Consider the following 22,417-nt stretch of genomic DNA (forward strand, 5'->3'; position numbering starts at 1 on the left):
GACCACTTGGTAGTATCGCTCCCTCCTGTCCATAACAAAGTAATTTTATTTCTGATACATTTTTTCGTATTGATAACTGTTTGTATCTTGGTTGACAAAATAACAAATATCTCTCCACTTTCTATACGGAATCAGGTTATGCTTCCAAATTAAGTTAGAAGGAGAATCTTGGGTGTCGCTTCTCGATAACCAAATTTGGTTTCCCGCGGCTTCCCTTTCCCAGTAAAAATGTGTGTTAAATTTTGTTTATTTTTTGATTTTGTATGTTATTTTTTTGCTGCTTGGAAAAAATAAAATTGACTATGACTATCTATCTTTTTCTGACTACGCTGACTTGAACTGCTTCAAGCCGTCATTTCAATGATTTTAAATTAGATATTTTAACCTCGGTTGTTGCTGCTCGATAACCAGCTTTGGTTCCCCCCGACTTCCTTTCCCCAGTAAAACTGTGTAAATATCATTTTTTCGTAATTTGTGTTCGATTGATTTTCTTCACTGGTTGGAAAAAATAAACTCGAGTTACTGGTGCGTAATGTATTACCATAATCATGCATGGTTCCTGTATCGCTTGGCTTTTCTGGCCATGAGTTCTATCTCGCGGAAGAAGACTATTTGTTGTTTTCATGAGTTGTTCAATCAAAAAATGAGCAGGGTTTTCGTGATTTAGATTAATCCGCTTCTGGGTCGGCATAGAACTAAGACAAACACAAAACAACTGGCGAGAGCGAATTCCTGTATTTGTTAAATTGAACAAGCGAAATGGTTATAAGGTCTGGTGCTCGCGAATCCTAGTGCACAAACGCATATTGTGATGGTACGTTTTTCCAACGTTATGACATTTCATGACATCGTTAATCTTCTGAAATTGTTTCTGAATTGAATTCATCAACGAATGTCGTAAGACACTTATGACATTATAGAAAATTTACGCAAATCTGCTATGATGTTACAGTGGAATTTAACCATTATGTGAAATAAAAAATATTACATCACATTTTGCACCTTTGAAATGGCCGTAACGAAATCCTGCGCAAGCCACTTTACCTAAAACGCTGAATGTATTCATTCATATATTTATGTAGTAGTTGAATGCAAGTAATTTTTTATTTTAATTATTTATAGTCATCAAATTCTGTCAAAGATTGAATGAGGTATCCAAACGTCAAAGCTGTTGTTTCATATGGCCAGTTTAAAATTATCATAGAGACACCATAAAAATCTTTACAAATTGTATAGATGCAGATTCAATCTGTATTTGAGAAGGAATTCGTAATTTGAAGCACGCCATGTGCTCAAGTAGATTGTGACAAACATAATTTTCTATTACATAGAATGTCTAAATGCAAAAAGGTTCAATAACTATCCGCAGTCGTGACAGTCAGCCACGCTTGGCGGGATAAAATGAGGGATTTCTTGAATTAAAATAAAAGAGCGAGAATCTAGGTGAAATACTGGATCTCATAGGACTCAGAGAAATTTTGAAAAAAAAAAATAAATACACTAGCCATGTATCTTTCATGCTTTTTGAACCTTTATCTAGTACTTTCATAATCCATAGAGCACAAAAGTACTTAGATTATTATTTTAATTGATAGATTCCAAATCCCATTATGATAAACTATTCGGGCGAAAGAAAGTGAAAACCCTCTGTGACTGAAATGAAGTTTCCAGATAATTTAAACTATGGCGGCCAAGGAATTTTATTTTAACGGGAAAAGCGCAAACGAAATTGCATTAAAATCAATTTATCGATTAGTATTGTGGCCCTTAAAACTGTTCTGTAGTCGCCTTGTGTACCAGGGCCCCCGATTGGGAACAAGTTGTGTAGGCTATATACCGTATTTATTTTATAAGTCGAGAGTATACTTATTAAACTATTTATTTATGCATTTGTGTTTAGGTGCTGACTTACTTTACTTTGGTTTCAGCGTATTTGGTTTATTGTGTGCGCGTTGCGTTATTAGGAATTTTAAAATTTAACTTACAAGAGGGGTTGTGGTTTGTCGTAGGATTAATTCGACCCATTGGCGTACCCCTTCCCTGGGATAAATCTGAGAAAAATCGACCCTAACCGAGGTCGTCCATGTGTGACAGGGTAAACACTCACGTGACATCGTTAAAAGATCAACAAAACGGTGGGGATTTTAAATCAGAATTCGGCGATTGGGAATCTCGTCCTCTTCCTGGTCTCTGTAATCGTTTTTGTCTTGCGCGTTGTGAAATCACGTGCAGCAATCAGCAATCCAAACTGGTAATCAGGCATATCTTTTTCTATTAATTATGTCAAGGTTTCATTTCATAGGACGGTGGGAGCGTAATTCGAAGCGTAATGTTTTGATGAGGAAAACGCATTATTTAATGTAAATATTCCAGTACCGCAACTTTTAAATGAAATGCTAAAGTAAAGATTTCGTCAAACTAATCTGTAAGCTGGTACGGGAATACAGGAATATAAACAACTTGGAATGTCGTTTGGAGGAGTCAATATCAGAATATTCTTATATTAATTTAAAGATCTCTAGGTCATTTTTCAAATGCTGAATTTAAGGTAGGGTTGTAGGCGGTTCCATTACATTTGAACCCACGTACATTTGAACCCATGACAATTGCACCTGTATGCTATTGCACCTATGGAGTTTTTTTTTGTTTCACGGATAGTTAAACCCATACTAACCCTAACCCATGGGTTTTATCACCCGAATATAGATTGAACCCGTGGATATACGCTAGGGTTCAAATGTACATGGGTTCAAATGTACGGTCACCGTTGTAGGCTATTTCGGCTTTGTTAAGTTGTTCTTGATGATTTTGCATGTTGCATAAAAATCATAGATCGTATTTAGCTTTGAAATAAAAACTTTGTATGCCTGTAGACTATGCTGGAGTTTCATTAATAACATTCAGACATTCCTTCTGTATCGAAAGATTGATGATGTGTATTTTGCGAGTTTTGTGATTGAGGTATTCAGTTATTGTTCTGTATATTGGACTTTCATTGCCGCATGGAACATTTATTATTTTAACTTATTTGAATCTGTAAATTGCAATTAACCAGATAATATTAATTTTTTGCTGTGAAATAAAAAAAAAATTGAGTTTTTTCACTCGAATTGCCTATTACTACTGTACTATTTTGTAGAATCAGACTTACTGTTATAGTATTATAATTACGAACCAATGTCCGGAAAATCATCATTAGAATCAAGTGATATCGTTGGTCATTTGGATCCATACATAGAACATTTACGGAAAAAATATCTTGAAAGAAATGATGACACTGATGTAAAGGTTTTGGAAACAACCGATCAGAACACAACTGACAATGAACCATTTTCCCATCTACCTCCCAATCCATCTCTGACAGAAAGTGAGCGCAAACACTACAATCGTGCAATGAGAGAATTAGGAAAAGCGTTGAAACTGAGTGAAAATAATTTGAGAAGTTCAATTGCCGAGTTTGAGAAAAGTGTTGTTCCTACTGACGAAGACAAACGAACTTCTACAGGCTCTGGAGATCGTCAATGTGCTGCTACTATTACTGATGAAACAACAAATCAAGATACAGCTGCGGATAGCGAAAGTGATGCTTTAACATGGCCAACTACTTTGCCGTCTACAATACCTATAGCATCGAAAAAAATCCCATCTTCTTCATCAGAATGCTGGGAAACTATAATTCCATCATCGTGGAATGATCAAACAACATTATCTGGATTATCGCGTCAGTTCAATTCGTGTGCCGAACCGGATAAAATTTCTGCTGTTGATGTAAAAGCAATATACTCTGAGCTGATGGGCATTTATCAAAAACTTCTTACTGAGAAAAGTAGAATAGCTGAGCAACAAATGATCGAAAATAGACTGGAACAAAATTTTGAAAGCCAAGAGAAGGAACTTGCAATTAGAGAAGCTTTTTTGCTTGAAAAGGAAAAAGAGTTATTGGAAAGAGAACGTTCACTTTCTCTCGGACTACAGAATATGAAAAGAACAAAAGAGATTGCCGCTAAATTAGAAGGTGTAGAACTTGAGGTCCAAGAAAGAATTGACCTTTTACAGCAAGGTCATCAATTAGAGGTTGAAAGACTGAATGCAGCATTGCTTGAAAAGTCTTGTGAAGTCAAACGTGTGAGAACTTCTTTCAACATGATGAAGGACCAAAATGACGAATTTAGAAATAAACTGTCAGCTCTGGGTTTTGAAAATCAAAAACTGAAAAATCTGAACTCGAAATTAACTAAACGGCTGGAAAATCTTCAGAGAAGACAAGATTTTAGAGCATGCAAACCTACTCATATTGTTTCCGGGAATGCAAAGTTTGAGAAAGAAAATGTTGCAAAGCAGTTTCCATCAACAATGAAGAGAATTTCGGAAAAAGCTTCTCCTAAGCAGTTTGTAGGAATGCTTGAAGCATTGTCAGTAACATTTGATTGGTTATCAGAAGTCCATTTGAAGAGATGTGACACTAATGACATGGCCATTTCAATCAGTGTAGAATATGCTGTTGATAAATGTCTTAAAATCCTCCCACTACTTGTGGATGTGGTGAAAATCCTACCTAGTTATTCAACACAGAAAAAACATCATTTATCAATACTTTCATTTGTCTATCTCTGTTTGTGTCGCATCGATGAATCACAAAATGCATTGTTGTCTTCAACAACACGTAGACTAGGTGATGAGCTATACAAACCTTCTCATGGAGTTTTGAATTCTCGAAAAGCTTCGTCAGCCTCTCTTATACTGGCAACAACTGCTTCATCTACTGCAGTTGACAGTATACAGAGTCTTAGTTTTGGAGAAAAAGCGCAAGAATTTGCTTCTGATAATTCTGTATATTTTCGTAGCAATGTTCCTGAAATTAGGCTTCTTAGTTGCTTTATTGTTTTAAAGACCTTACATCAAGTTGATGTATTAGCTCATGTTTTTGGTCAAATGAAGAAGGATTTGAAAAATGAAAATAACAGAAAAATATTTTTGGATTACAATGCAACTCATATTGTTCTGCCTTATGTTACATACAGAGCAAACAAAGCACTGATAGGAGATGCAATCGATGTCATTCTACAAATGTCAATGGAGTCTGCATTGTTGCCCGCATTCCTTGAACAGTGCAGCACAGAACAATGGTTCCGCACATTTTCTTCTACACTTAGGAGCGCCATTGGCTCTCTTGATAAAAGTTCATCACCAAACACAGTTATAATCGAAAAATTAAGCATTATTCTTCAAAAATTATCGAAAGTAAAGACCAATCGGAAATATTTTGATGCTTTCTCGATGGGAAGGAATTTGCAAGAATGCTATAGAACTTGTGATCCTAAAAATACATTTCTTGTTCTTAACTTGAGATCTATTTTATTCAATCTCAACTTACTCAAAGACAATTCCTAATTGTAAAATTTATTTATCTCTAATTTCAATAGCAACAAATTGATGTTACAAGCAGTAATTTAGAGAACCTAGACATTTTGGCGATTGATAAAATTAAAAATTTATTTTATTATTAAATATAACTAATTTTCTGATTTTAACGAACATTACTGACTTGAATATTCTTAGGAATTAGCTATAATGAGTTCGCTGTATACAAATATTTGAAATCAAGTTTAGAATGTCTTTATTATACCATTTATTATTAACGTTTTCTGTTGTAGGCTATTCAATAAACTCCATTTTTCTATGTAATTTTTTATAAATAAAGCTATTCTTCAGAACAAAAAACATTGGAAGTGTTTAAAATTCTATTAATATTACGAAGATTTTTTCTATATGTTATAAATTACAAATGTTAAGTTACAAATATTTTTGTCTATACACTTAGCAATGCTTAGTATATATTTTATATATCTAGTATGTACTTATTGTCATCAGGGTAGACTAGTAGATATGTGTAGATCTTATACTGTCATTATTAATACTGTAATATTATATTTTCTTCAGTATAATTCGATTCTGCTTTTAATCAAGTATTTAAATGGCATCAAATGTTGCAGCTGAAACCTCAAATCAATCTAGTGCTCTCCTTGAGCCAGATTCGAAAGAGACTCACAGTGCCATGAGCGGATTACTAGACACTGATGATTTGATCAGTGGCGTAAGTGACCTCACAGAACGAGATATTTCTAGAGCTGATAATCAGACCAATAAACATGGTAATTGAAGTATAATAATGGATTATTCTCTATTTTAAGTTGCTTCTAATATAAATTTTCTTGCTATTAACTGGTGCTAGGGCATCCTTGGTGATTCTGGTAGTAACCTAATAGAATGACAGAAATAGATGAAGTAGACATTCTGAAGTGGGCAATATAGAAGGCTATATTATATACTTGTTGCAATGACTGTGTATATTTATCCCTTGGTATTTGATAAATTTTATGTCTGCATTGCCTTATCTACTTGTTATCAGTCTGATTATAAATTTTATAAAACAATAATTGTTCTATATATTTAATATTTATTTTTCATTAGGACGTGTTTCACGACACGAGTTTGAAAGAAAACAAATGGTTCATGATCTTCAATTACTTCGAATTGAATTGTCTCAGAAAAATTTAGTTATCGATAACATGAAAGCAGATCATATGAGCAAGGTAGAAGAACTTGAAGAAAGACTGAATGACACACTGCATAAAAGACAGGTAAAGAACACCATAGCCATAGTATCTATAAAACCATTATTATTACTGTACTTCCCAGAAAAAAAGATCCAACAAGAAGTTGCATGATGGTTCCAATAATTTAATAAAATTCCTTCTAGATTGTAGAACCTGGTATACCCCCTTGGGACTCTTGGTATCTAATTTTTATGTTTATCGCAGATTCTGCAAGCAAGACTGGAAAGTGCATTAGCAATTCAGCAAGATGAAGCTCGAAATAGGCAACAACAAACCCAGAAAGAACTAAAAATTATATTGGAAAGGTATTCACATTTAAATACAATGATAGGTTGTTGAATTACTCTATACTCGGACTATTTGGCAGTTGAATGACTCGTTACTCAAACAATTCGGTAGTCTACCAAAAAATTCCAGTCAAAAATTCTTCGGTACTCAAACAGAAATTCGGTGCTCGAACACCTAAGCATGCAGCCGAGTGAGATAAAGTCATTTGGCCACGCATTCCGGCGACCCACATTATGTTTGATTTTCGTTATGTACCTATTTAAATAATTATTGTTGTTTAGGTACACGTTTTGTCAATATTTTGGGTATTTCGGAATGCGTAAGAACGAATTAAAATAATCACCATTGTTACGGCACGGCAGTAAAAGTTTCAGTACTTGAACAAACAGCAGCATAATGCCATGTAGTGAAAAAGCTAAAACGGCTAGTAATACAAAATCAGTTAATTCAGATAATGCAACATGAAATCAATCTAATAATTTATGGAAAAAATCCTGTAACATTTTAAGAAAGTGGAATCTTGTTATACACTTCAAGCATAATTATGAGTTTACATTCTAAAAATCTGTTAAAATATCATTTGAATTTACAGGCAACAAGAACTTGAAAATGTGAATAAAAGACTTCAAGCAAAAGCATCTGACATTCAGTATCAGCTCCAGAGAGATGTTCAGATATCGGAGGAAGAATATATTGAGTTAAAATCGATGCCTCCCAATAAGTTGTCTCTCAAAGAATTCTTTTCCATGAGGTACAGAGTGTAGAGAAATTAAAAACACCATCAGTCAATAGCTTGTAAGAATGACTTACATTTTCCTAATCAATGACTAACTGTAGAATCAGTAGCCTATGCGACTTACATTGAAATCCATTATCTGTTCATACAAAATAATAAAATCAAATCCAACCACAACAGCAATTTATTTGGTACCAATAAGATCTCAGCTGGGCAGTAAGCACAAGCTCTTTCAAAAAGATGTTGAAGTGGTCTGACGTCACAGGACTGTCACGTGGTGGTGTAATATTCACAAAATAGCAAAATTTTGGCTGAAGTATCAGGCTCAGAGAAATTTGAAATAAAAATTAGCTTTTTATTGGCTCAAGCCATATCTAGCTACATTTAATCAAAATTTTGGGTGTATCAGGCTCGGAGGAGTTTAAAAAAAATGAATCTTTCCAATGGCTTGAGCTATATTTAAAACTGAAAGTTTGAAAATAATTGGTCTAATAAATTTGGAGAATAACCATTTTCTTCCAACAATAAATGTCACCCCCCAAACAGCAACAATTCAGCAGAACATTCCTTGTGTGCAATTCATGTCCAGTAGTACACTGCGATGTCTATAACTTCCATGATTGATTTTGATAGGGAGAAAATAGGTCTACACTGAAATTTAGTCATTGATCACTATTGAAATATTGAACTTTAGTTATTGATATCATCATTCATCACATTTTTGTCTAAACCTCTTCTTTCTAAAAACTCTAAACCTGTATTTGATTGCTTTCAGAATTTATGAAGTGATGTCACCAATTCGAATTGAATGCATCAATTTACGTGAACAACGGGATAAATTGTCAGTTGAAATTGCACAACTAAATCACAGGTTGAATAGCACAGAGCAAAATTTAATGCAGGTTTGTAGATTTAAGATACAGTGGTACCTCCGTAATCTAACGACTCTATACTCGAACAATGGGTAGTCCACCAAAAAAACGCATCTCAGCTGCCTCTTGACCATTAAACAAAATAGCAATGCTTAAATATAATATGTTCGAAAAGGCCAAAACGAAGTAGTAATCTGTGCAATGCAATCTGTAGATTACCGGTGTGGCAATCTTCATGACTAATGCGAAAGCGGAACTGCAACAAGGTGCGAAGTATTTGATATCATTGCACACAAAAACAAATCCCATAGAGCCCACAAAAATTTGCTCAAACATACAGTAACTGATACAAGATTTTTGATATTTTTATCCTTATAATGTTTGATCTTTATTATGTACACTTTTAAATAATTGTTGTTGTTTAGTTACATGATGTTTTTTTTTTTTTGGAATGCGTGAGAACGAATTAAAATAATTACCATTGTTTCTCATGGCAAAAAAAGTTTTGGTACTCCTGCTATTTGGTAGTCTAACACCAATCCTGAGTTATGAACGAATTATGTTCGTCTTCCGAGATCCACTGTATTATGGTAGATATTTTTTCTAACCAGTGTTCAGTGACTCAGTTGCAGTTCGTAAAAAGTTTGTCAAAGTCCTTTGAAAATTACTTTATATTTATTATGGTATTTATAATTTATATATATATATATATATATTATAAATCTTTGATGCTATTAACAATTTTAAATAGTTACATTTGAAAAATCTTCATTACAGCATGACTTAAAAATATATTCTTTTTCGAGTTCTGAAATCTTTAAAATAAAGTAAACCAAAGTCAAATTGCTGAATGTATTTCTATGTATTTTTTATTTAACATGACCTAATTTAAAATAAGTCGATATTCTCTTTTCGAAGCAGCTATTATTTTGGGCCATCCATCCATGACGTCCATACCAAACAATGTTTCGATGCTGTGTTGTAAACATATTATATACCAGTTTCGTAATGTGCAATAAAATTAGCTGAGTAATGACGGTTTACATTCAAATTGTTGTATTTTTTATTATTTATTATTTATTTTTTCATATATTTAATGACCATCATGGAAATTTTGATTCACCGTTTGTAAGATTGTAAGTTATTTCGTTTCTAGGAATGTAGAGCTCGTAATCATGCAGAAACTCAACTCAATGTTGTATCAGCAGAATCAAAGCAATCGCGAGATCTCCTTCATACATATAACTCAAAAGCTCAGAGATTTGATTCTGTCAAGCAAGAAAGAGACCAGTAAGTCATTTTTTACCAACCCAGTTTTGAAGTTGTTTTTACTGCTATAGCAGGGGTCACCAACACGTTGCCCGCGGGCACCAAGTTGCCCGCGAAGACCATATGAGTAGCCCGCAGGTCTGTTCCAAACTAAGCTTAATAACGCCTCTTATAAGTAAGCTACATCAATTAAATTTTGTCCTGCTATTTTAGTATAAATCACACTTTTATGGGGACTGGAAATGACACTATATTAATTATTGTAACCATCAACCTTATTTTTGACGGGTCAATTAACACTCTTCCGAATATGACATCACACTGATATCACTTTTCACGAACCCGCGCTTTTTCTTGTCCGTTGGTTTGTGGAGCAGCAATTTTAAAATGGCAGAAAAACGATGAAAAACCCATCATTTTCACAATGAATGGGAAGTGGTTATATTTTTACCACCTTGAAAACAGCCTGCGTCTGTCTCTTTAGTGGGGCGATTGTAGCGGCGACGAAGCGAAGAGATATTTTACATTTTGTCACACAATCTATCGCGCTAACTATCCACTCAGTCACTGGTCAGCGCAGTACAGGCAAAAAAAGTTCGCAATTCAAATCATACAGCAATCCTATTTTATGAGACCATTGTCTGGTTCCGCCTATCTTTGTGAATCAACATTTTTGACATGAACTCAGGATAGGAGGAGATTTACATATTTATCCCGTGGGAGAAGATAGCCGATAAGACAGCTTAACCATATGACGAACCTTGGCCTCTCGTCCAGTTACCATTCCATGTCGGGTATGAGATTAGTTAGTTATTTGTTTCCGAAAGCATGGACTTGATGGCGAAGGAAGCCGTAACTGACCAGCGGTTACGTGAACCACCCTACGGGGGCGAGGAGTCCAGCAATCCTCTCGTACATAACTATCCACGCATGGGTTTCTAACCTGCTAACCTAACGCTTAACACAATGGGCCACAGCGCCGCGACTCACTCCACCGGGAACAAACACAGAACACGCCTCACTGATGAAAATCTGCGAGACTCGCTCATAGTCACAGTGTCAAGTTACACGTCGGAGTATAATACTCTGCAACATTTGATAGTACAACTGTTGAGTCCATTTTATCTTAAACTTGTGCAGAGTGTTGAAAATCAATTTGAAAACACTCAGTTTTGAAATGCAAGTGTCATTGATAGAAATTTATTTGCTACGTTGTGATAATCGTTTGATTTCCTGAAGAATCCTAAAGTTTATTAGTGGGTCTACTTGACTAAATACCAGTAATTATATTAATAATTGGAGCTCATTCGAACAACTGACTTTTTTAGAAGTGTACATTGAACTGGTAGCCCGCAGCTTAATCTGTACCGAGAAAGTAGCCCTCGGCCTCGAATAGGTTGGTGACCCCTGTGCTACAGGATATTGAGACCTAGTGCTAATGCTCTTTAATTTGTATTGATTTGTGCTGGTGACCAGAAACGTTAAAACCTGCTTGTTGGCAAGTACCAAAATAATTCTTGTCTGTATTTTTTTTTTGGTAAGGTTGGAAAAAGATTTATTAAATGTACAAAAACAACATTCCTTTCAACAAGCAGAATTAATATCTTCAAGGAAAGAGATAGATGAATATAGGAAAGAGATTGACACCAAACAACAAACAGAAAAGTTACTTGAGCAGGTGATTTGTATGTAAATTTGACTTGAATGTCGTGTGTTTTTGCAGAGTCTTATATTTTCGGCGAGTTTTCCATAATGAAGATAATTTTGGTCAATGGCCCAGCCATGAAGGGGGTTTACGTATGCGAGAGGTGTTATTTAGGGCGTAAACACCTTGTTGGTGGTTATTCTCCCTAAATCACAAATTTCAGACAAATTTGTGCCCCACAACGATGATAATTTCTTTATTTTTGTACTTGCAAAGAATTATGAATCCGGTGAGAGTTATTATACATTCATCGGCGGCGAGATGTTATAGCAAATAAAGGAGTGAATCCACGCCGAAAAAAATACCAAAAATAAAACCGTAAACAATATAAGTTTTGTTGTGGGAGGCCCGCGACAGATTAAAAAAAACTTTTATAGGTATTATGTTTGGTCGGCGTAGGGAACCATATCGTCACTAAAATCAAAACACAGTCAATTGTGAGCGGGATTTACCTTTTTATTCATTAGTCATTACTTCAAATTGCTGTTGAAAATTTTTGTGTTAACATTATACAAGGCTGGAAACACGACTTTTTCCCGATTTTTGATGATATTCAAGATAATTAATTAAACTGTATTCAATCAATTTTTATTGTACTAAAATAAATTTTACTTCATCAGATTTTATAGCAGACTTGAGATTTAGCTGATTTTTCTAACGGTTTTATGATTTTATCTTGAAAATAATCTGAGTAGCAGCATTGCGATAGAGCGGAGTCAGTGTTGCAAGTACAGATCAGATTTGTTGAATTCGAAAAATGGCAAAAATACTTATTAAAACTAGATATAATCAGGCAGTTTACCATGCATTTTTATCTCCCCGGATTGCCGTGGTATTTTAGAGCAGTGATGCTTTTATTTTGTCAACGCAACCGCATGTTAAATTGAAGACAATGAAATTAATACAGCAAGACATTTTAAACATGCCCGTATCGGTCCTGGATTGATTACTTTGCACAACAGGAAAATCTTGATTATCCGTCGAAAAAGTCATTCCGCTGGGATTTTGAGGCGATTAATATTTATTTTTATGTACTGATATACTTTATATGTATTTACCTGTACTCTACAGGATTTTATTACAGATCTTGAGATTTTTCTAACGACGATAACGAATTAGCATGATCTCGAAAATAAGTATCAAAACTATATATAATTAGGCATGTTTATCTCATATTTTTATGTCAACAGATTGACGTGGTATTTTAGAGTAGTAATGTTCTTATTTTGAAGCAAAAAGACGCAAACGCGAGTTAAGTTGGCCACAATTATATTGATATAGAAATGAATTTTAGATTCTCGTAGCTGTCATGAATTGAATATGTTACGCGACAAAAAAGTCGATATGCGCTGAAATAGTCGGCTATGTTACCGAACGCGTAATTGCGACGACTGTTTCAGAAGGAAATGGGAATTTCCGATTTTGAAAATTGAGTGAAATAAACCTTATATTTGTCAAGGTTAGCATTATATTTTAAGGCTGCTGAAACTTAGTTATGAAAACTACAGAATTACATTTTTTCATGACCCTGAAAACTTCTAGGGTTGGTTGGTGAGTTATCCAAATCTACAGCAATTCATGATATTTTATAATTCTGTTATGAATAGTTTCAACGTGAAAGTCTATACTCTACAGATATTTTAGCAATAATAGTTAAATCGGAAGTGTGCAATTGACATTCTTACTTATCCATGTCATAGAACAGACTGTCTGTTCATGTTTTGCATTCTGTAGGCTACATATATTTGTGCACTTGATGATGTTATATTTTTTAAAGGAGGCAATGTGAAAACATATTTTTTTTGTTCATACTGTCTGGCTATCATGCATTGTTCCTTGGAGGCATAAGAGAGCAATAGATTCACATTTCCAAGAATATGTTTATTCATTTGTGCTTCATCCAATCCTTTTTCTGTACAAATATGTAGAATTCTATCATATTCTAATTTTTGATGTTTTATCATTGTAGTGCTATTTACACACACTCATACAATTACAAATAGAGGCTTCACTATATATATATATATATATACTCTATCTAATGTACTGTGATATCCACCCCCAAAATATCAAACCACTATATTTTTGTTTAAATCTATTAACAATGAACTAAATTTTTATCTTATCTTATCAAATTGTGAAGGATAAAAATGAATTCCTCTAGTTTCAAATTGCAAACAATAGCGTTGAAACATTTGCATCATGTCTTCATTGTATAATTTATAACTTGAATATAGCACAACATAATAACAATGAAACTGAAAGAGACATGGCATAAGACCTAATATTATATATATAAAAGTACTCCAGTAGTTTTCTTACTGTTTTTATTTTTTTCTAGAATATAATAGTTGTACTAAATAGTATACTGCAGTATTATAATTCTTTTTAAATAGATATTTGTTCATCGTTATACCTCAGTATTGAATGATCTTGTCACTTCAAACTTTCCATCAACTCTGGATTTTCAACCGTTTTGGAAGGATAAAGTTGTACAATGATTCCTTTCTCAATGAGTTTGTTCCACATTAAACTAATTTGATGAATAGTTGGATTCAGGGTTGGAAATGCCACCCAGACAACCCATTCATCTGAAAAGATATTGATCCGATATCACTACTGATATAAATCGCTCTAGGAATCTACACATATTCAATTGGTTTGTGTCACTTTTTTGAAATTTTGAAAGATTCGTTGTCTTATGTATAGCCTGGAGAGGAAAAAATAGTTTAGTCCGGTATTGCAGTTTTATAGTTGGTTGCTTTTCCCCCAATTTCCTTATGTGCAATGTGGTGCTACCTCCACTGGTGAGCAGGCATTCCTTGTGAATGAACGTCCTTGAATGTTTTTAAGTGGGTGATTTTAATTACTTACCGTACTCTTGAGTGAGTTTAATCCCTTATATTGTGAGTTCTACCAATGCTACTGAGAGTAAATTGTCATTGAAACTAAATGAAAAGCGGAATAAAATACCTGAAAGACTGCAGAATGCATTGACCAAAAAATTCTTTTCGTCACATAGAGACAGAATATCACCATTGAATAAGGCATCATCTGAATATTAAAATGTTTTAACTTTTGGATTGTCAAATTTATTTTACCATTGCCAATTTAATCTGTAAATTCAATTATACATTACCTATTTTTTTCGCTTTATCATTTGTTCCTCCATCTGGTGTTAGAGTGTGAGAAGCCAAAAAAGCTTGCTCTGTATCAAATAATTGAATTTTTCATTTCATTTTACCTATATAGGTATATTTAAAAATAATACCTTCGCTCTTTTTCCCATAATAAACGCCGTCTCTTCGTTTGGTCTTATGACTTGTAAAGGTTTGGGGAGGAGAACTGAAATAAAGTAAAATGTACAATTACATATCTTCTGGTTTTGAATGCAGCTTTGATTTGGGTTAAACACTGAATAGTCTGATCTTTCAATTCAAATGTAACTGAATTCACTTGTATACTTTAGTTTGAATATTGCAGTGTCAAATCATTGCTTCGTTTTTTTTTCAACTTTTTTCAGTTTATTTGAAATAAATTATAAACATACTTTTCATGTAAATCAGTAATCACAATTCGCATTCCTTCATTTGTATTAGAGATATTCTGAAATTTTGCACCTATAACATCTTTTTTCATGATCTCATCGTTGGTGTGTAGCACCATATACCAGTCATTCTTTACCTGCGCACAATAATAAGAAAGCCGAGTTCAGTGAAGATGTTGAAATCTCCAGATATATTATTGTGAGATGAATGTATTTGAAGTCCTAATGTTGTTTTAATCAAATTTTTGAAAAAAAGTGTAAGCGGATAATGAATGTTTCATACATATTAAAAATTGATTGAAGGTTAAGGCTTTACTATTTACCTAATTATATACATACCTTATCCCAGTCGATATCTTCATTGTTCTCTGGAATTTTACATTTTTTTGCCTGGTTAATCTCGATGCCTATAGCAAGCATCAAAAGTGAAATCCACAATATGTTCCTCAAGGCCAACATTTCATTTTAAAGCTGCTAAATCTTAGTTTTAAAAACCACAAAATTATGTACTTTCCTAACCCTGAAAACTTTTAAAGTTTATTTGTGAGTTATCCAAATTTACAGCAATTTGTAAGATTTCAGAATTAGATTATGAATAATTGCATCGAAAAGTCAATAGATACTGTAGCAATAATATTTGAATCAGAAGAGTGCAATTGACATCCTCACTTATCCAAGTCATAGAACAGACTGTCTGTTACAAGTCTTGCATTCTGTACATATATTGGTGTTGTGAATACGTTAAAATTCCTGAAGAAGGCAGTGGGAAACGAGTATCGTATTTTTTGTTTTGTTTATACTGTCTGGCTATGTGGAACCTGCATTGTTCCTTGTAAGAGGAGGCAAAAGAGATCAATAGATTCACATTTTCAAGAAAATGTTTATTCATTTGTCATTCATCCGATCCTTTTTCTGTACAAATTCATAGGATTCTCTCATATATCCTAATTTTTGATGTTTTATCATTGTAGTGCTATTTACACACATTTATACATTTACAAATATAAACTTTAATGCATATATTATATATATATATATATGTATACTATATCTAATGTACTGTGATTTCCACCCCAAAAATATCAAACAACAATTCAGTATCAGTAAGTCTGCTATTTTTGAAAATATTATTCTTCTGTATGCGCAGTACCATAATATTGGGTTTGAACTGCATATTCTTTTTCTTTGTCCACTACCTACTTGTATCTTACCCACAAGGAAACTTTAAGGACATGATTGAATGACAGTGGCAACTTTTTTCAACTATCGGTGACCAAAATATTTGACCTAACGTGTGCCGGTTTTGGACAATATGACAACTTATTGTAGACATGAAATTTGAAAAATACGTAATCTATTGGAATGGCAGAATAAATATGGCATAATGCATTGTTTTACAAAATACTTTGACATTTTTATAAAAGGCGTTAGTTAATTTGAATAATTCACAAACAATATTAAATCTTAAGTTCTAACATCGACATCTGGTTTTTGGTTTACATCCATTTATCAGGTCAACTCATAGGGTGCGAAAAATTATGAAATGTAAAAGAAACATGATGCGTTTGTTAAAAACTGAAGGTTTTTGCAATTAGAAAAGGCCAGTAATTTTCGTGTGCTAACTAGATCATAAAGCTTAAAATGCAAAAAAGATGCAATAACGAGTCTTCGCAGTGACATATTCATCACTGTCTTCTTGTTCTGAATATGCCGACTCCATTTACGGTGCTTGGTGCCTACTACTTTTATGTGTGCTTTGCAATCAAACGCAAGTATAACCTAACAAGAAAGATTCAGACGCAAGAGAAACTGCTTTTCAATGAATATTAAATTAGATATCCAAATTACAAAAATCGCCACATGGTGCGAAGATGCATAAACTGAATTGCAGTAACAGATCCCCCAGATTCAGTTATTCGAATTGTCCGTTCTTAGTCAAGTCACTGCAATAAGATAAAAAAAAAAGGGAGTGGAATATTTATGACCATCTCATGTTGGCTGTGCAACATAGCCTTTTACTCAACTATATAGCATTAGCATATTAATATGAGGCAGACAGAAGCAGAAAGACAAAAAGACTTCGATGAGAGAGGAGGCAGAAAGGGAACAATAGATTCACATTTCCATGAACATGTTAATACATTTAGGGGCTTCATCCATCTTTTTTTGTACAAACATTTAAATTCTATCATATCTAGTGTTTTGAACATGTGTTTTTGATATACTGATATACTTCATATGTGTTTAATTGTACTTTACAGGATTTTATTACAGATCTTGAGATTTTTCAAACACTGATAACGAATTCCCAAGGTCGCAAAAATGAGTATCAAAACTAAATACAATCAGGCATGTTCATCTCATATTTTTATGTCAATAAATTGACGTGGTATTTTAGAGTAGTAATGTTCTTATTTTGACGCAAAAAACGCAACCACGAGTTATGTTGGGCACAATTATATTGATATAGAAATGAATTTTAGATTTTCGTAGCTGTCATGAATTGAATATTTTATTCGACAAAAAAGTCGATATGCGCTAAAATAGTCGACTCTTTTATTAACGAGCGTGTAATCGCGGCGACTGTTTCAGAAGGGTTAGCAATATATTTTAAGGCTGCTGAATCTTATTTATGAAAACTACAGAATTACATCTTTTTATAACCCTGGAAACTTTTAGGGTTTGTTGGTAATAACAATTATCTAAATCTACAGCAATTCCCGATATTTTATATTTCTGTTATGAATAGTTTCAACGGAAAGTCTACACTCTACAGATATTTTAGCAATAATAGTTAAATCGGAAGTGTGCAATTGACATCCTTATTTATTCAAGTGATAGAACAGACTGTCCGTTCACATTTTGCATTCTGTAGGCCTATATATATTTGTGCACTTGTTGATGTTATATTTTCTAAAGAAGGCAATGTGAATACATAATTTTTTTGTTTATACTGTCTGGCTATGTGGAACATGCATTGTTCCTTGGAAGAGGAGGCAAAATAGATCAATAGATTCACATTTTCAAGAAAATAGTTATTCATTTGTCCTTCATCCAGTCCTTTTACTGTGCAAATATATAAAATTCTATCATATCCCAATTTTTGATGTTTTATCATTGTAGTGCTATTTACACACACTTTTACAATTACAAATATAGGCTTCACTATATATATATACCGGTACTCTATCTAATGTACTGTGATATCCACCCCCAAAATATCAAACAACTATATTTTTGTTTAAATCTATTAACAATGAACTAAATTTTTATCTTATCTTATCAAATTGTGAAGGATAAAAATGAATTCCTCTAGTTTCAAATTGCAAACAATAGCGTTGAAACATTTGCATCATGTCTTCATTGTATAATTTATAACTTGAATATAGCACAACATAATAACAATGAAACTGAAAGAGACATGGCATAAGACCTAATATTATATATATAAAAGTACTCCAGTAGTTTTCTTACTGTTTTTATTTTTTTCTAGAATATAATAGTTGTACTAAATAGTATACTGCAGTATTATAATTCTTTTTAAATAGATATTTGTTCATCGTTATACCTCAGTATTGAATGATCTTGTCACTTCAAACTTTCCATCAACTCTGGATTTTCAACCGTTTTGGAAGGATAAAGTTGTACAATGATTCCTTTCTCAATGAGTTTGTTCCACATTAAACTAATTTGATGAATAGTTGGATTCAGGGTTGGAAATGCCACCCAGACAACCCATTCATCTGAAAAGATATTGATCCGATATCAATACTGATATAAATCGCTCTAGGAATCTACACATATTCAATTGGTTTGTGTCACTTTTTTGAAATTTTGAAAGATTCGTTGTCTTATGTATAGCCTGGAGAGGAAAAAATAGTTTAGTCCGGTATTGCAGTTTTATAGTTGGTTGCTTTTCCCCCAATTTCCTTATGTGCAATGTGGTGCTACCTCCACTGGTGAGCAGGCATTCCTTGTGAATGAACGTCCTTGAATGTTTTTAAGTGGGTGATTTTAATTACTTACCGTACTCTTGAGTGAGTTTAATCCCTTATATTGTGAGTTCTACCAATGCTACTGAGAGTAAATTGTCATTGAAACTAAATGAAAAGCGGAATAAAATACCTGAAAGACTGCAGAATGCATTGACCAAAAAATTCTTTTCGTCACATAGAGCCAGAATATCACCATTGAATAAGGCATCATCTGAATATTAAAATGTTTTAACTTTTTGATTGTCAATGTATTTTACCATTGCCAATTTAATCTGTAAATTTAATTATACATTACCTATTTTTTTCGCTTTATCATTTGTTCCTCCATCTGGTGTTAGAGTGTGAGAAGCCAAAGCAGCTGGTTCTGTATCAAAATATTGAATTTTTTATTTCATTTTACCTATATAGGTATATTTAAAAATAATACCTTCACTCATTTCCCCATAATAAACGCCGTCTCTTCGTTTGGTCGTATGACTTGTAAAGGTTTGGGGAGGAGAACTGAAATAAAGTAAAATGTACAATTACATATCTTCTGGTTTTGAATGCAGCTTTGTTTGGGTTGGACACTGAATAGTCTGATCTTTCAATTCAAATGTAACTAAATTCACTTGTATACTTTAGTTTAAATATTGCAGTGTTAAATCATTGCTTCGTTTTTTTTTCAACTCTTTTCAATTTCTTTGAAATATATTATAAACATACTTCTCATGTAAATCAGTATGCACCATTCGCATTCCTTCATTTGTATTGGAGATATTCCGTAATCTTACACCTATAACATCTTCTTTCATGATCTCATCGTTGGTGTGTAGCACCAAGTACCAGTCATTCTTTACCTGCGCACAATAATAAGAAAGCCGAGTTCAGTGAAGATGTTGAAATCTCCAGATATACCATTGGGAGTATGGGAGATGAATGTATTTGAAGTCCTAATGTTGTTTTAATCAAGTTTTTGAAAAAAAGTGTAAGCGGATAATGAATGTTTCATATATATTAAAGATTGATTGAAGGTTAGGGCTTTACTATTTAATTATATACATACTTTATCCCAGTCGATATCTTCATTGTTCTCTGGAATTTTACATTTTTTTGCCTGGTTAATCTCGATGCCTATAGCAAGCATCAAAAGTGAAATACGCAATATGTTCTTCATGGTCATCATTTTATTTTAAAGCTGCTAAATCTTAGTTTTAAAAACCACAATTTTATGTACTTTCCTAACCCTGAAAACTTTTAAAGTTTATTGGTGAATTATCCAAATTTACAGCAATTTGTGAGATTTCAGAATTAGATTATGAATAATTGAATCGAAAAGTCAATAGATACTGTAGCAATAATATTTGAATCGGAAGAGTGCAATTGACATCCTTATTTATCCAAGTCATAGAACAGACTGTCTGTTACAGGTCTTGCATTCTGTACATATATTGGTGTTGTGAAGATGTTAAAGTTCCTGAAGAAGGCAGTGTGAAACGAGTATCGTATTTTTTTGTTTTGTTTATACTGTCTGGCTATGTGGAACATGCATTGTTACTTGTAAGAGGAGGCTAAAGAGATCAATAGATTCACATTTTCAAGAAAATGTTTATTCATTTGTCATTCATTCGATCCTTTTTCTGTACAAATTCGTAGAATTCTATTATATCCTAATTTTTGATGTTTTATCATTGTAGTGCTATTTACACACACTTATACATTTACAAATATAAGCTTTAATAGATATATATATATGTATACTATATCTAATGTACTGTGATTTCCACCCCAAAAATATCAAACAACAATTCAGTATCAGTAAGTCTGCTATTTTTGAAAATATTATTCTTCTGTATGCACAGTACCATAATATTGGGTTTGAACTGCAAATTCTTTTTCTTTGTCCACTACCTACTTGTATCTTACCCACAAGGAAACTTTAAGGACATGATTGAATGACAGTGGCAATTTTTTTCAACTATCGGTGACCAAAATATTTGACCTAACGTGTGCCGGTTTTGGACAATATGACAACTTATTGTAGACATGAAATTTGAAAAATACTTAATCTATTGGAATGGCAGAATAAATATGGCATAATGCATTGTTTAATTGTTTTACAATATACTTTGCCATTTTTTTAAAAGGCGTAAGTTAATTCGAATAAATCACAAACAATATTAAATCTTAGGTTCTAACATCGACATCTGGTTTTTGGTTTACATCCATTTATCAGGTCAACTCATAGGGTGCGAAAAATCATGAAATGTAAAAGAAACATGATGCGTTTGTCAAAAACTGAAGGTTTTTGCAATTAGAAAACGCCAGTAATTTTTGTGTGCTAACTAGATCATAAAACTGAAAATGCAAAAATGATGCAATAACGAGTCTTCGCAGTGACATATTCATCACTGTCCTAGTTCTGATTATGCCGACTACATTTACGGTGCTTGGTGCCTACTACTTTTATGTGTGCTTTGCAATCGAACGCAAGTATAACCTAACAAGAAAGATTCAGACGCAAGAGAAACTGCTTTTCTATGAATATTAAATTAGATATCCAAATTACAAAAATCGCCACATGGTGCGAAGATGCATAAACTGAATTGCAGTAACAGATCCCCCAGATTCAGTTATTCGAATTGTCCGTTCCTAGTCAAGTCACTGCAATAAGATAAAAAAAAAAGGGAGTGGAATATTTATGTCCATCTCATGTTGGCTGTGCAACAAAGCCTTTTACTCAACTATATAGCATTAGCATATTAATATGAGGCAGACACAAGCAGAAAGACAAAAAGACTTCGATGAGAGAGGAGGCAGAAAGGGAACAATAGATTCACGTTTCCATGAACATGTTAATACATTTAGGGGCTTCATCCATCTTTTTTTGTACAAACATTTAAATTCTATCATATCTAGTGTTTTGAACATGTGTTTTTGATATACTGATATACTTCATATGTGTTTAATTGTACTTTACAGGATTTTATTACAGATCTTGAGATTTTTCAAACACTGATAACGAATTCCCAAGGTCGCAACAATAAGTATCAAAACTAAATACAATTAGGCATGTTTATCTCATATTTTTATGTTAATGGATTGACGTGGTATTTTAGAGTAGTAATGTTCTTATTTTGGCGCAAAAACCGCGAGTTAAGTTGGCCACAATTATATTGATATAGAAATGAATTTTAGATTCTCGTAGCTGTCATGAATTGAATATGTTACGCGACAAAAAAGTCGATATGCGCTGAAATAGTCGGCTATTTTAACGAGCTCGTAATTGCGTCGACTGTTTCAGAAGGAAATGGGAATTTCCGTTTTTGAAAATTGAGTGAAATAAACCTTATAATTGTCAAGGTTAGCATTATATTTTAAGGCTGCTGAAACTTAGTTATGAAAACTA

The 22,417-nt window shown here is 33.2% G+C and overlaps 4 protein-coding genes across 6 annotated transcripts in view; 2 read left to right on the forward strand and 2 right to left on the reverse strand.

Annotated features, from left to right (window-relative positions):
- Positions 1-2,166: 2,166 nt before the first annotated feature.
- LOC120346742 (coiled-coil domain-containing protein 138-like) lies at positions 2,167-5,391 on the forward strand. Its single transcript, XM_078114970.1, has 2 exons — positions 2,167-2,560; positions 2,774-5,391. The coding sequence occupies exon 2, from the start codon at positions 3,178-3,180 to the stop codon at positions 5,389-5,391; it is 2,214 nt and encodes a 737-aa protein (XP_077971096.1). The 5' UTR covers positions 2,167-2,560; positions 2,774-3,177.
- Positions 5,392-5,897: 506 nt separating this feature from the next.
- The window catches only part of LOC120346741 (progesterone-induced-blocking factor 1-like), a 33,421-nt gene continuing 16,901 nt past the window's right edge, over positions 5,898-22,417 (forward strand). The window contains exons 1-7 of the mRNA XM_039416555.2: positions 5,898-6,152; positions 6,472-6,641; positions 6,822-6,922; positions 7,498-7,656; positions 8,417-8,543; positions 9,670-9,803; positions 11,325-11,460. Coding sequence (XP_039272489.2) covers positions 5,975-6,152; positions 6,472-6,641; positions 6,822-6,922; positions 7,498-7,656; positions 8,417-8,543; positions 9,670-9,803; positions 11,325-11,460 — 1,005 coding nt within the window. The 5' untranslated portion in view covers positions 5,898-5,974. The remainder of the gene's footprint in view (positions 6,153-6,471; positions 6,642-6,821; positions 6,923-7,497; positions 7,657-8,416; positions 8,544-9,669; positions 9,804-11,324; positions 11,461-22,417) is intronic.
- On the reverse strand, positions 12,785-16,549 carry LOC120346746 (uncharacterized). Of its 2 annotated transcripts, XM_078114975.1 has the most exons (7): positions 15,374-16,549; positions 15,038-15,171; positions 14,759-14,832; positions 14,627-14,695; positions 14,461-14,541; positions 13,904-14,078; positions 12,785-13,399 (listed from the first exon to the last, which is right to left on the reverse strand). In XM_078114975.1, exons 1-6 carry the CDS (start codon positions 15,491-15,493, stop codon positions 13,924-13,926), a joined length of 633 nt encoding a protein of 210 aa, XP_077971101.1. In that variant the 5' UTR covers positions 15,494-16,549; the 3' UTR covers positions 12,785-13,399; positions 13,904-13,923. The 2 variants fall into 2 exon arrangements, with proteins under 2 accessions (XP_077971101.1, XP_077971100.1); XM_078114974.1 differs by lacking the exon at positions 12,785-13,399 and having other exon boundaries at positions 13,557-14,078; positions 15,374-16,486.
- LOC120346750 (uncharacterized) lies at positions 18,275-20,418 on the reverse strand. 2 transcript variants are annotated; one of them, XM_078114973.1, is made up of 7 exons: positions 20,361-20,418; positions 20,075-20,090; positions 19,735-19,868; positions 19,457-19,530; positions 19,325-19,393; positions 19,160-19,240; positions 18,351-18,777 (listed from the first exon to the last, which is right to left on the reverse strand). In XM_078114973.1, exons 1-7 carry the CDS (start codon positions 20,396-20,398, stop codon positions 18,623-18,625), a joined length of 567 nt encoding a protein of 188 aa, XP_077971099.1. In that variant the 5' UTR covers positions 20,399-20,418; the 3' UTR covers positions 18,351-18,622. The 2 variants fall into 2 exon arrangements, with proteins under 2 accessions (XP_077971098.1, XP_077971099.1); XM_078114972.1 differs by lacking the exon at positions 20,361-20,418 and having other exon boundaries at positions 18,275-18,777; positions 20,075-20,353.

Source organism: Styela clava, chromosome 8 (genome assembly GCF_964204865.1).
Source record: "Styela clava chromosome 8, kaStyClav1.hap1.2, whole genome shotgun sequence".
Lineage (NCBI taxonomy): Eukaryota > Metazoa > Chordata > Ascidiacea > Stolidobranchia > Styelidae > Styela > Styela clava.

Excerpts from the sequence above, each read along its gene's own strand:
- LOC120346742 (XM_078114970.1), top strand. The coding sequence starts at position 3,178 with ATGTCCGGAAAATCATCATTAGAATCAAGTGATATCGTTGGTCATTTG.
- LOC120346746 (XM_078114975.1), bottom strand. The coding sequence starts at position 15,493 with ATGTTGGCCTTGAGGAACATATTGTGGATTTCACTTTTGATGCTTGCT. Across the intron at positions 14,833-15,037 it reads ATTACTGATTTACATGAAAA|TTCTCCTCCCCAAACCTTTA; the intron begins GTATGTTTATAA and ends ACTTTATTTCAG. Across the intron at positions 14,079-14,460 it reads TGCATTCTGCAGTCTTTCAG|ATGAATGGGTTGTCTGGGTG; the intron begins GTATTTTATTCC and ends ATATCTTTTCAG.
- LOC120346750 (XM_078114972.1), bottom strand. The coding sequence starts at position 20,194 with ATGATGACCATGAAGAACATATTGCGTATTTCACTTTTGATGCTTGCT. Across the intron at positions 19,531-19,734 it reads CATACTGATTTACATGAGAA|TTCTCCTCCCCAAACCTTTA; the intron begins GTATGTTTATAA and ends ACTTTATTTCAG. Across the intron at positions 19,394-19,456 it reads TTATGGGGAAATGAGTGAAG|AACCAGCTGCTTTGGCTTCT; the intron begins GTATTATTTTTA and ends ATTTTGATACAG.